General features: G+C 43.0%; 2 protein-coding genes across 10 annotated transcripts in view; both read left to right on the forward strand.

Annotated features, from left to right (window-relative positions):
• GOLGA3 (golgin A3) overlaps positions 1 to 9,632 on the forward strand; it is a 48,280-nt gene extending 38,648 nt beyond the window's left edge. For all 7 annotated transcript variants that reach the window (XM_061602659.1, XM_061602658.1, XM_061602660.1 and 4 more), the window contains 3 exons: positions 280 to 443; positions 2,747 to 9,243; positions 9,498 to 9,632. In XM_061602659.1, coding sequence (XP_061458643.1) covers positions 280 to 443; positions 2,747 to 2,954 — 372 coding nt within the window. In that variant the 3' untranslated portion in view covers positions 2,955 to 9,243; positions 9,498 to 9,632. The remainder of the gene's footprint in view (positions 1 to 279; positions 444 to 2,746; positions 9,244 to 9,497) is intronic.
• Positions 9,633 to 10,837: 1,205 nt separating this feature from the next.
• The window catches only part of ANKLE2 (ankyrin repeat and LEM domain containing 2), a 28,144-nt gene continuing 24,879 nt past the window's right edge, over positions 10,838 to 14,102 (forward strand). Inside the window, exon 1 of one of the 3 annotated variants that reach the window (XM_061603203.1) lies at positions 10,838 to 10,956. Coding sequence is in view for 1 of the 3 variants with exons in the window: in XM_061603201.1 (XP_061459185.1) it covers positions 12,023 to 12,281 (259 nt within the window). In the remaining 2 variants the exon portion in view is untranslated. Of the gene's footprint in view, positions 10,957 to 11,316; positions 12,282 to 14,102 lie in introns of those variants that run through there. The other 2 variants (XM_061603201.1, XM_061603202.1) reach the window with 2 other exon arrangements.

Raw genomic sequence — 14,102 nt, forward strand, 5'->3', positions numbered from 1 at the left:
TCCTATAATTCTAATATGTTGGGTGCAAGGGCATTGTACACACAGGACAGGACACAGAGGTAAAGACAGGGTCGTGCCATTTTGCCTGGTTAAATCTTTGAATCTAATCTTTGGTCTAATGAGAGAGCAGTCAGTTAAAGCTATTCCTTTGGCTTCCCAAAATCTTTCGTTCTGCATTTTTTTCCCCGGTGGAAAGCATGACAAGAATTGTGTTTCACGTTTGAACACGATAAGCTGCTGCTTATTGTGCATGGATTTTGTTCTTGTTTGTTCAAAAAGAGAAAATCACTGAAGGGGGAGTCAAATTCTTCAAATCCTGTGACTCCAGTGAAGATTCCAGACTGCCCTGTGCCTGCAGCTTTGCTGGAAGAGCTGCTGAAACCTCCAACAGCTGTGAATAAAGAGCCTCTGAAAAACCTGAACAGCTGTCTCCAGCAACTCAAGTGAGTAAAATCCTGCTGGGTGTTTTTTAAACTGCATATTACTACTAATTAATGTTTTAGCAGTTTTATGAATGGTGACATTGACAGATAATGTTTGCTTTGCTGACTGAAATACCAAGGTCTTCTGCGTAGGAAATTGTATGCATTTTATACTTTTTATACCGTTCTCTTGGTGTACAAAATACCAACAAGATTGTGTGTCAAGGGAATAATTCTTTCCAGTCCAAAGCAGACAATAGGGGAGAGGGCATGGGGAACCTGTTGCCTTCCAGATGCTGCTGGCCTACAACTCCCATCATCCCTGACTGCTGGCCATGCTGGCTGGGGCTGATGGGAGTTAAGAGTCCAACAACATCTAGAGGGCAACAGGTTCCCCTATTCTCCTGCAATAGAGTGCTTTGTCTGTTGCATTTATATCCCACCTTTTCCAAAGAACTCAAGGTGGTTCTCTCCTCTGATTTTATCCTTGCAACACATTTGTGAGGTGGGTTAGGTTGGGTGAAAGTGACTGACCCAGGCTCACCCAGAGACCTTTGTGACAGCACTGACCACTATACCACACTGCTTCTCTAAAGTTGGTTTCCTCCCCGTGTTAATGCTGCCTGTAAAGTGATGTAGGCATGTTACCATTGTGGATTGTGTTACCTATATCCTTTGTTATAATACAGAAAAGGGCTATGTGGTATCTGGTGGTATTTCCACAAAGGGATAGGTTTTTAGTTCACATGAATTCACATTTGTCAAAGCTTTAGGAAGATGGCTGTATTGCTGTCACAGTGCAGAGTTAAGAGAGATTATAGATGATAAAGATCTATAATCTCTCAACTCTGCATTGTGACAGTCAGACCCGTCTTCTTGAAGCCTTGGCAAATGTGAACTCCAAATCTATTCTTGTGGAAATACTGACAGCTACCACTTAGCCTTCATTTGACTTGATTCTTTCATCCAAAGAAATTGATTGGCGGTAGGTTCAGGACAAACTAAGTAACACTCTCCTTCACACAACACATAACTTAAATGCTGCCTTACGTGTGATGATGGACACCATCTTAGATTGCTTTCCAGTGAGGATTGGACAAAGTCATAGAGGGTAGGTCTGTCAATGGCTGCCAGTGAAGACAAGAGAAACCCGTAACAACTGTGGAGTGTTCCTGTTCAGTGTTCCTGCTAGCCAGCTATGCCTTCTTCCAGAATACTCCATTTAATTCCCTCTTTTCTTGGTTTTCTGTCCCCCCCCCTGCCAAAAAATGGCATTCTGTGCTAATTGAACATGCTCAGTCCTCATTAGACAGTTTTGTTCCTCCCACCCCACCAAAGGTGCTTTATGCCGCTGCAAACTGTAATGTTCCCTGAAGCCTGCTGATACTTTTCTTGTGTGGATGGTTTCATTTTGGCTACATGAAAAGCAGTGCCACTTTGAGAGTTGCTATTGGTGTATATGATGATCACAAAATGGAACCATGTTCAGAGTCAGTATGCCAGAGTCCCGGTTGCTAAGGAGCAAGAGCAGGTGAGGGAGGCCGTCTTCATGTCCTGCTTCAGGGGGTCTGGGAGGCATCTGGTTGGCCACTGTGAGAAACAGGATGCTGCACTAGATGGAACTCTGGGCCACATCTACACCTTTCATTTAAAGCAGTATTTTACCACTTTAAACATTCATGGCTTCCCCCAAAGATCCTGGGAACTGTTGTTTGTTTTGGGTGCTGAGATTTGTTAGGAGACCCCTATTCCCCTCACAGAGCTACAATTCCCACAGTAGGTAGATTGATTGTTAAACCACTCTGGGGATTGCAGCTCTTGAAGGGAATAGGAGTCTCCTAACAAGATCCTCCGTGGCGCAGAGTGGTAAGCGGCGGTAACGCAGCCGATCACGGCCGGAGTTCAATTCCAATGGAAGGAGGAAGTCGAATCTCCGGAAAAAGGGGTCGAGGTCCACTCAGCCTTCCATCCATCCATGATCGGGAAAATGAGTACCTGGCATATGCTGGGGGGTAAAGAAAGGCCGGGGAAGGAACTGGCAATCCCACCCCATATATACGGTCTGCCTAGTAAACGTCGCAAGACGTCGCCCTAAGAGTTGGAAACGACTCGCACTATAAGTGCGGGAACACCTTTACCTTTAACAGATTTGAGCACCCGTAACAAACTGTAGTTCCCAGGATTCTTTGGGGGAAGCCACACCTGTTTAAAGTGACAGAATGAAATGTTTTAAATGTAAGGTGCAGGTGTGGCCTTGGTCTGATCTAGCAGGGCTCGTCTAACATTCTTATTCCCTCCACTTTGTTCCGTTCTGTTTTCCAAAGGCAAGAGATGGACAGCCTTCAGCGTCAGATGGAAGAGCACACAATAACCGTCCACGAATCAATGTCTTCATGGACTCAGATAGAAGGGCAGTTAGTGGACTTTACATCTAACTTCACTGCAACTGCATCAGGCAACCAGAACCTTTCCATTGTAGACCTAAAGGATAGTGGTCTAAGCGCTGGTGAAAACGAAGAGTTGATGCAGTGACCTCATAGCCTGTTGCTTCACTTCATGACTGCTTTAAGTATGTATCGCATCTTCATCAACACCGTTTGGTAACAGGTTTTAGAATGGGTGGAGATCTTCCTTCGAATGGGGGGGGGAATGTCGGAAGCAAAACATATGAAGATAACTAATGCTGTATTAAAATAATTTCTAATCTGTCTGCCTTACTTGAGGGGAGACAGCGATATGAGGGTAGAGCAGGGTAAAGAGGTGTGATGCACCAAGAAGTCTCTGAGAAGACTAAAGCCTTCTCATCCATTCATTCATAGCTTCAAAGGAAAACTGACTTCGTTATGCCATTTCCCACCATTGTTTTGATTAGACAGACAAGTTTAAGAGAGTCTATTTGGACATTCTGCTCACAGGTAAAACCTATACATGAGCAGGGTGAGCACACGAAGCTCCTCATCCCCACACCCCAGAGGAAAGGTCTGAAACGAGGAGTCTCCTCTACTTGTGGATTGCATAATCGGCACCAAAGTTTGGGGGTCTAAATTGAGTAGAGGAGGCTCACCGCTTCAGACTTTCACCCTTTATGAGTTGAAGGACAACGGGGGTAGGCAGAGCTTAACACACTCTCCCCTGCTTTCTGTGCTCACATGATACACTTTGCAAGCAAGCAGAGTGCTTAGATAGCGGAAGTGACTTAGTCTGCTGTAAACCTGGGAATGTGAACTAGAATTTTCACACCCACTAAACTGGTGACTGAATCTTTTTGTTTGTTTTGTTTGAGAGATGCCCTTGATTGATAGAGATGATCAGTGCAAACCAATAACTTCTCCGTGACCATGAATCTCAAAACCACCCACTCTGAAGTAGCTCTGTTGCATCAATTGGGTCTACTTCAAAGGAAATAGATTGAGGATCCACAACCAAAGGCCAGTGGAGAGCTTTGATTTCATGTTGGCAGATGCCTTTTGCACCTTTTTTGTTGTCGCTGTTCCATAGTCTTTGAGGACCTCTCCAGTGCAGGGTGTGTATAAATATTTCAACTCTGTTCTTGACCTGGAGCATCGGTTTTTTTAAACAGACTTATATTCTGCAGGTTCCGAATTTCCATGGTTTTGTTTTTGTTTTGTTAAATCTTGTTGCATCCTAAATTCTGGTTCGAAAATGTTGTTTATATGGGGCCGAGGAAAGCTAGCCCCTAAAAGCTGAGCTTTTTAGAAATGTAAATTCGTTTACTTATTCTGTCTTTCAAAGATGGATGTTATACTGTCTGTAAACATTTGTTTGGCTTTAACTCCCCCCCCCAATGCAGGGATGGGGAACCTGTGGTCCTCCAGATGCTGTTGGACTCCAGTGCCCACTCTCCCTGACTATTGGCCATGCTAGCTGGGGCTGATGGGAGTTAGAGTTCAATCCCATCTGGTGCAGGGCGCCACAGATTCCCCAACCCTGTTATGATACCAAGTTAGCCTTTGCAGATACACCCTGCTAAGCTTTAATTAGCAGGCAGAAACAACATGCCTTAGGGTTTTTTTTTCTTGTGTTGACAACCAAAAGCCATCATTGCTATATTTTAAAGCACAGGGACTTGGCTTAGCCTACTTTCTATTTTGAAGATTGCCCAGGATGTCTTACAGAAGAAGAGAATTAATGGACTGTCAGGTATGTAGGATGTACAATGCTCTTAGTTGAAAGATAGACAAGTCTGGGATGTAATAATCAGATTGCAGAGTCAAGAACTAGATGTTAAGGTGTACAGAAAGCTGTTATGAAAATGATAGCTATTTGTCTTGTCCCCACCACTGTTACCCTAGTCTTCTCCAACATCACGTTACGGTGTACACCTAGCTGCTGCTGAAAATGGAAGCTATAGATCTACCCCACACCCTAAGTTCCTGCAGAGTTGAGTACAACTCACCAGTGATACGTTGGTATGTTTTATTGACCATTGGTCTTCAGTGAGTGCGTTGGGAGCCGCCCACTGATCATGCCAATATCTTAAGGTGGGTCACAGCAGTGGTTGTCTTAAGGGGAGGCACAGAAAAGGCAAAATGGAGAAAAAGAAGGACATGCATGGTGATTGTGTTTTTTAAAAAACGTCCTATGATGCAAGCTGGGGTTAAAGGTGGGCCCCAGCTCTGAAAAAGTTGAAGACTACTGCTTTAGATGTTACAGTGGGGAAACACGGTACTAGATATATAGCTGCCACTTCCATAGGATTGTATCCAACTAAATCCTACTGAGGGTAGACCCACTGAAATCAATGGACCTATATTCCTCTGTTAATTTCAATGGGTCTTCTCTGAGTAGGACTTAGGTGGATACAACCCATAATATTTAGTTCTGACATGGCTTCAGGGTAGATCGGTAGCAAGTAAGAAAACTCTGGAGTAAGTGACTTTTGAGGGTCTTGGCCTTTGTGTTCTTAATCTGTATGTTAGGCTGGAGTTTAAACAGACTTATTGTAGGGAAGCAATAGCTTTTTTTTTATAAGGGTTCTTTTAATGTGGGTCTCCCCCCAGATAATATACAGAAGTGTTACTCTAATTTTGCGCTCTGGTCAAAGACCATTTTCCCTCAAGGGACAGGGTATGATGGCCCCATGCAACTTTGTTTTAAAAAACACACAAACCTTTATTTTGAAGATTTGATTTTCCATGGGTTGCATCCAGTGTTAATCATATTCAGAGTAGACCCATTGAAAGTAATGGACATAACTAAGGTCCATTTAATTTCAATAGGTCTATTCCTCCTAGAATTCACTTGGATACAAACCATAGTCTTTTTTTAATACTATGAACCATGATTTTGAAACTCCAGTAAGACATTTTAATCTTTGCATATAGTATATGAAGGAAAGGTACTTTTTAAATGTAAAGGTTTTTTCTGTTTCAGTTAATGTGATACTGACTGTCTATTTCATAAGACTAATCAAATTGTTTATTGAGACAAGGCATTGAAAGCTTTATTGATTAACCCAGATATGCTGATGGCTTTTACTAGTAAGTCTATTTTGCGGAGTAAATAGTAATGAGTGATTTTTTTTTGCTGCTGTTCACAATCCTGAAGCTTGTATACTTGCTAACTTAAACAGGAAGAAATACTGTAGTATTTAAACACCAAAGGTAATACTATGTAATGAATTAATATATATTCGGCTCCCAAATTTGCACCAGTGGGATGTTCATATTGCTGTTCTACTTAGTACATTGTGTTATTTACAGGAAAGATTCTGATATTTATAGATTTTGACAACTTTTATTTACCCATGTTTTAAAATACTAAATTTAAATAATGCACCTCTTTCAGGCCTTTACCAATTCCTTATCAGCTCTTTAAACCAGAACTAGACTGTATATTCACAAAGCAAGTATGTAGCCTTAAGTGCGTGTCTTTCTCCTTGGGGGAAAGGAAATCTTATTTACCCAGCTGAATATGCTTTTTTCCTTTCCATTATATTTCCCCCTTCTAGTTTTATCTACTGTTATCTTGACATTTTGACTAGAAAGGAAATGAGAGGTCTAAACTTGGGAGAAAGAGAGCGCACTTAACCAGCAACAAACTTCATTTAACTATCTACAAGTTTCATTTTACAGAACTTCCATCACTTTCTCCCTCTTTGGAGGCTTTGCTTTTTTAAAAAGGTGCTGTGTTTTAATCTGTAGTTCAAGGAATGGCTTTTTCTGAAATCTCCGATTAGCCAAGCGGACAGGTGTCTCAATTTTATTTTGGCATGCTCTTAGAGAGCAGAAGAATAATCTCAAGGAGATCTGCTGTGTATGGTTATTGGAAGGTACTTTTATGTCTGTTTGTTCATCCCCAGAGGTTAATACCTATTCAGGTATGTTTTAATGATAAAAGTGGGGGGAGAAAGCCCAAGAATGCTCTGTCTGAATATTGCAGAGAGATCTTAATGAAGAAAAGCATCAGTATTCCTTTATGAATTTAGAGGATTGTTTGAGGGCTTTTCTGCCATCTTGCACAGTGTTACAGTAAAAACAAAACAAAAGCCTTTGCTTGGGCAGATGCTTCTGTAAACTGAGTGTCTGCAGGATATGGGTGTTAATTCCACTGTCTTCCAAGTTGTTTGGAGACTTCGGTACTCTTGTTAACTCAGTTCTTCCTTTTCCTTGTATGCAGGCAGTTACATCCTACACATTGGCCAAGTTTTTTTTTTCCTTTCAGGAAAATGCTATTGTTGTTTTGAGAAAGGCAACTCGTTTTCCAGAATGATACATGCGTGCTGGGTGTTGTGTGCATTACTGCTGCTTTTGTATGTCAAATTCAGTACGGTGGGAGTTTCTGTAAGCAGCTGTATATTGATCAGCATGGGATCATTAAAGGTAGATAATTCTGATCATCATAGACCAAAATGTGTCAAACCATCTCTTGGTGTGACAGATGCACAATTAAAAATGGGGAATTCCTGTCATTCTGCATGCAAGAAGGATCTGTTCTAGCTTTTGTCAATCTGGTACCCTCCAGATGCTTTAGACCACAACTCCCATAAGCCTCAGCCAGCGTGTGTTTGAAACTTCTGGAGGGCACCAAGTTGACAAAGGCTGATCTATTTTATAATGGCATTTGTCTGATATAATTAAATGGTTTACCTCCCAGCAGCAGGTATCATTCTAGTCACTGGGATTCTTTTCTATGAAAACTTGCCTTGCCCTGAGTAGAGCTGCACAGAGTTATTTGACGAAATAATATCCAAATGTTCTCATGCATATTATGTCACATTTAAATATGTTTGCAACCAGTTGATTAGGAAAAGCATCACCTCCATAACATTTTTTTTTCATTTGGGAGTTCAGACAAGGGAAGAGTTATGAGGTATTTAAGGATTAGTGACTGTGACCTTTTAAAAAAGCATGTTAATTAAAAAAAGATTAAGACATTCTTGGTTTTGTGCAATAAACTATTTTTCATAAAAAAAGGTTTCCATTGTAAAATTCTGGGGCTTGTGGCTAATTCAAGACAAAAGCAAATTTGGAATGAAGAAGACTAGAAAAAATCTTAAAAGTGCATTTAAAGAAGAAAAAATGGGAAAGAAAACGTGCTGATCTTTATCATCTTTCACAAATGGGACAAGTGAAGAATGAAGAGTTGTCCAAGATCGAGCTGCAGATTGAAATGCAAGACTGAGAAGTTTGCCCTTTTCACTTTTTTTAAGAAGGAAAATGTTCAGTAGAAGCATGTTAATTGCATCCATCCTAGTTTTAGAAGCAGTATGTATTAAAAAAAACATGGTAGGCTGCAACTTCAACTTTCAATTCAAAAGTTCCCTTTTTAAAACAAGCCTTCCACATCATGTCACTGTGCGGTGGTTGCTCTTTTACCTTTTCCTTCTGTTGTAATGACTTTATGGCCTTTTCTTTCTTCGGGTCTGGTTGAGCCCAGTACCTATTCATGTATTGCTACCCTCTGTAGGATTGTACACTTTTATTGTACGTGTGTGTGTCTGTTGACTATTGTCACCAAACATAGTGAGATATTAAGGGAAGACAGCTTGGAAAAAATATTTACCAAGGCTTTCTGGGCTCAATTCAGTATTCAGATGATTTTAAAAGCCTTAGTTCCTTATTTAAAACTATGGATTCTTCCACACTTGTCAATTTGTGGGTGACTAGCAGCCTTCGGAATCAGTCTTCATCCACATATCGTTACTTTAAGCAATCCTCAATTTAAACAGCAAAGGGAAATCGATCGATTGCTCTAAACTTAGACCTAAACTTAGACCACAGGCCTTCAACCTATGGGTCGCAACCCCAAGGTGGGTCATGAGGCCATGCTAAGAGGGCCGCACAAAGCCTTACTTTCACCTCCTCCCCACCCCAAAGCTTCCCTGGCTCATCGCAGCAGTGGAGGAAGGAGGCAGCAGGGGTGGTGCAGGCAAGCAGTGGAGGAAAACTCATGAAGAGGCAGGGGCAGCTCCACAGCAACTGCCCTGCTCTGCTGCACTGCCACTGCCTGCTTCACTGATGCTGTTGCAGACTGTGGCAGAGGACGAGGAAGGAAGTGTCAGGTGGCAGGACTGTTGCTCAGGAGCTGCCCCGGCCTGTCCTGAGTTTTTCCTTGCGACTCACCTGGGCTATCCACCTCTGTCTCCCTCCTCTTCACGGGGTTGAGGGGGGGGCTTAGTGTGGTCTAAAGGTGGGGAAAACGGAGGCAGACTTAGCCAGGTCTAACCCCACTGCTAACATTTTTTGCTCCCACCCTGTGGTCCAGCTTTGATAGGTAGATGGTTCCTGTCAATCATGTGACATCACATCAAAAGTGAAAATGTAAAAGTGGGTCCCATGTTGCACGTTGGGAGTCAGAGGTGAGTCTCAGGTCTGGAACAGTGCTCTAAACAGAGTTGTTTTCAAAGGCATTTTCTCTTTTGGGGACTGCCTTCTGCTTCTGTTACTGTGAGTGATGTCTCAAAAGTAGTTTTAGAAATTGCCTTTGTGTAAGACTCAGGTTGAAGAACGTATTTTGGGTATCCTAAAAGGCATTGGATTGCTTAGGGCTGGGACTGTAGTTTTTTGTTTCATTCGTTTGCTATTTTAAATAAATTTATTCCTTTTGAAACAGAGTGGAGGAGGAAGCCAAATAAATATATTCAACAAGAGGCAGAATGGCATACCTTAGTTCCCAGCCTATCCCAAGCTGGGGAAGAAACTGGACAGACAGCATCTGTTTTCCTCTAAATCAGTGGTTCTTTGGTTCGCGGCGCACTGTAAAACATACAAAAATGTTCTGGTGCACTTCGTGTACAAAATTAAAAATATATTAATATATTTTAAACTATGAATAAAAATAACAAACTATAGAAAACTATTACCCTATACAAATGGGTTTCTTCTCATTTTTAAAATATACTTTCATAATATTTGAGGTACACCTAGCCACCTCTTAGGGCACACCAGTGTGCCTGGGCACACCGTTTGAGAATCACTGCTCTCTATATATACAAGTTTATGAAATTTGAAAATCTGTAAGATGTACTAGCGTGCTCTGAATATCTAGTGCCACCTAGCCATTTTTCACAGCAAATGATGCTCGAACAAGCTAGCAAAATTATTTGTGAATCGCCTTCCACATGTATGTCCCAAGGCAATTTAGAGTTTTCTTTAAAAGCAGCTGAACTAATTTTTAATTCTACAAGAACAATTGAGTATAGGTTTAAAAATAACAGAATGGGCACCTAGAAAGACCTTTTCATGTAGCTTGATGAAACACTTATAGTTAAAGCTTACAGAAAGTGTTTGGTAAAACATTGCAGTGAACTACTGTTTATTGTTTCATAGTAAAGGGTAAGAGAAAAACTACTTTTTAGAAAACCATCTGCATTTGCAGAGTTGGATATGCTTTAAATAGGGGTTCCCAAAGTGTGGTCTATGGACTCTCAGAGGTATACCAACTTCATTCAGATAGTCTGCAGAAGACTTACAGTGAATTCTCTAGAATTGCAATACAATGCAAGAAATAAAATGCAAAAATGCAATTAAAACCATGCATCATCTAGCCTAAGTGCATTACAGCTGCTAAAACGCAGAGAGAGAAAATCATGAAGTGCTCCATCAAGACCCTCAGCAGTTTTCAAGTGGTCCGTGGAGGGGAAAAATGGGAACCGCTGCTTTAAACTACACAATTGGGTCGGGGTTTTTTTGAGGGGTGTGTGTTATGGAATAAAGGCTGCAATCTTGAATTCACATTCTAAGGGCTACTGCACGCAGCGGGGCTGACTTCTGAGTAAGCACCCAAAAGATTGCAGTGTCTAACTGCAAGTAACTGGGTTTTGTTCTTTAAATAGAGCAGAATGGCAGCCCTAAGGGCAGGTTCCACCCATGTAGTTCCTCCTACGCATAGTCTAAATGCGGATTCCCCAATATAGCGGATGGATAATGGGTGTTGTAGTCCAGAAAATCTGGAGTACGCAAGATTCCACCTCCCTCTGCGCAACGTTTATTTCCGGTATTCGTTTGAACGCCGCTTATGCGGGTGTTTAGTAAAACGTTGCAGTGAACTGTTTATTGTTTCACAGTAAAAGGTAAGAAAAAAAGCTACTTTTTAGGTTTATGCTCTGTTCTCTCTTCCCCACCCTCTAATCTCTATGCGGCCTTTAGCCTGTTCAGTTGTGCTGTATGGGTTTTCCCTTCAGTATTTCAGTCCGGGGCCGGAAGTGTGGTTCCGATTTCCTTGAGCCCTTTGGGGAGCCTGCCTTCTGGTGCCGTAACCATAGCAACCAGGGGACTCGCGTTGCTCCCTGCTCACCTTCCCCCCCCATCACGCAGTTCGAGCCTTTCCTTTACTCCTCTCCCCACCTTTGGGTAACGGGGCGGGGCCTCGCTGTCGGCCGCTTTCAAATTCCTGAAAGAAATCTCCTTTCCTATCATGCAACGCGGCAATCTCCTGAAGTGACGCGTCATGCTGCGATTTGACAGCTCTCCTATTAAGCCCCTCTGTATCTATTTTCGTTTCGATTAAAAATTCCTGTCAGGAAACCCGGGTCGGCAAAGGAAACGACATGACATCGACCTCTTTCTACCTGCTCGCCAAACCCCTTACTTTTTTTTTTTAATCCTAGTTTAGTGTGCTTTTTGCCGCCGCCCCCCGTCTCCAGTCAAGTCACAAGAAGAGACAGCCTCCAAAAAAACCTGCGAGTGCCGTTCTAGGGTGTGCTAACAGTCGCGAAAGACGCTTGAGATTGGACTATAAGGCCTCGAAGCTGCTTGTGTCCAATCCCCCTCACGCTCCTTTTGAAAGCGTTTGTGTGTATATGTGGAGCGTTGGGTCTTGAATTTCTGTCAGGCACTACACTAGAGAGCCCTCCGCGGTGGGTTGGGACGGGAGGGGGACACTGCTCTGGTGGTGCAGCTGCCGCTGTTGCAGGGGTCCTCACGCGGGGAGTCTGCGCACTGTGGTGCTGCCGCCACACCGCCGCCACCGGGGAAGCGAGAGAGGTTGGAAAGAGGGAGGGACGAGGAAAAAAAAAAGAGACGGAAGCCGGGAGGCCGTTCCTGAGGTACTTAGTGTTGTCCCTAAAGGGCGTTTTTCACCCCTGTGGTATTCTACACGCGCGACCTGCTTCTCTGCGTCTGGTCGAAGGGACGGGAATGGAGCGTTGGGCGGCGGCCGCAGCGGCGGCGGCTGGCTGGTCGGGCTGGGGTGGGTTGTCGACGGCCGCCTGGGCCCGCTGGCCGGCCTGGGAGCTGTTGGCCGCCTGTGCGGTGATTGGCGCCTTGGGCTGGCTGCTGCGCTTGCTGGAGAGGAGACCGGGCGGACGCAGAGGACCTGGAGCGAGAGGGGCTGCTGTCTCGCCGCCGCCTCCTCTTGCCGGGGAGAAGCAGCGCTGCCGTGGGAGCCTCAGCCAAGGTGAGAGACAGAGACACAGATAGTGGCAGCACAGAGAGACCTCCTGACTTCCGTTTATATCTTGGCTATTTGTCATTATGATTCCATCAAGGAAGCCACAGACCTGAACTGACAAGATCTGAGCAGGGTGGTTCATGACAGATGCTCTTGGAGGTCGCTGATTCATAGGGTCGCCATAAGTCGTAGTCGACTTGAAGGCACATAACAACAACAATTTGTCATTAAGCGTCAAGTTTGGGAAGGATTTTTGGAATGGCACGATATATTTTGGCAAGCATTTTGGCTTTCCATCTTTTTTAATAAGCTGGTCCCTGGTATCTGACCTTTGTAGTAGCTAGTAACAAATACACTTATTTGTTTTTCTGTCCAGGGCTGTCCTAGATCTGCCTCCCTCTCCCCCTGGTTTTTTAAATAGAAAATTAAAATTAGTATGTTGTAAAAGCATAAGCATTGTTCTTAATATAGGATAGTGTGTGTGTGTGTATATATCTATCTTTATTTTTATTATTGAGCTATAGGATTGGGGGGGTTATTTAATTTGTAGGAAATGGAACCCTGGGTAAGTGCTGGAACCCCTGGAGTCTCTCTCTGCTCAGAGATTGGGGTGCACACATCATTTGATTAATTAAATGTATATCCTGCCCTTCATCCCAAAGGAGCCCAGGGCTCTTTTATGAAATACCTATAGACTGCCTTTTGACCTTAAGGCCTTGAAGCCGGTGTACAAAAGTATAAATATAGTTTGTGCCTGCAAAAAAGGCAAATGCTATTTTAGGTTGCATTAACAGAAATATAGTTTCCAAATCATGTGATGTACTAGTTCCCTTCTATTGGGTGCTGGTTAGGCCTCATCTTGAGTACTGTGTCCAGTTCTAAATGCCGCACTTTAAGAATGATGCACACAAACTGGAACAGGTTCAGAGGAGGGCAATGAGGATAGTCAGGGGAGCGGAAATAAAGCTATGAGGAGAGACTGGAAGAACTGGGCATGTTTAGCTTTTAGAAGAGAAGACTGAGGGGAATATGATAGCACTCTTCAAGTATTTGAAAGGTTACCACACAGCGGAGGGCCAGGATCTCTTCTCGATCATCCCAGAGTGGAGGACATGGAATGCTCAATTTGACAGGAAGCCAAATTTTGGCTGAACATCAGGAAAAACATCTTAACTGTTAGTGCAGTACGACAATTACCTAGAGTGGTGGTGGGCTCTCATACTGGAGGCATTCAAGAGGCAATTGGACAGCCACCTATTGGGTATGCTTTAAGTTGGTTTCCTGCATTGAGCAGGGGTTGGATTCAGTGGCCTTGTAGGCCCTTTCAAACTCTACTAATCTATATATATATATTTGGTTTGTTAGTCGTGTTGAATTCATTTTTGAAAATATAAATTGCTGTCTGATAAAGACATACAGAGTAGATCCATTGAAATCAATGAATTTAACTTACCCATCATTTACAATTGATTTCAATAGGTTTACTGCCAGTATGACATACTTAAATACAACCTGATAATAATGTCATGACGGAAGTAATCATGTAGGAGATCATTGTTGTTGTTTTTATGCACTGTTTGGCCAAGGTTGGATCCTAAAGCAGCGAACCAGTCTGGTGTAGTGGTTAGACTGTTGAACTAGGACTGGGAGATCAGGGTTCATATCCCCGGTCTTTCACAGGCTTTCAGCCTAACCTATCTCGCAGTTTTGTTCTGAGGATAAAATGGAGAGGGAAGGGAAAACTATGGATGCCACCTTGAACTCCTGGAAGGAAGGGTGGGATATAAATGTAGTAATAATAAATTATGTTCCCCCCCCCATTGCAGG

This window comes from Rhineura floridana, chromosome 19 (assembly GCF_030035675.1).
Source record: "Rhineura floridana isolate rRhiFlo1 chromosome 19, rRhiFlo1.hap2, whole genome shotgun sequence".
NCBI classification, from domain to species: Eukaryota; Metazoa; Chordata; class Lepidosauria; order Squamata; family Rhineuridae; genus Rhineura; species Rhineura floridana.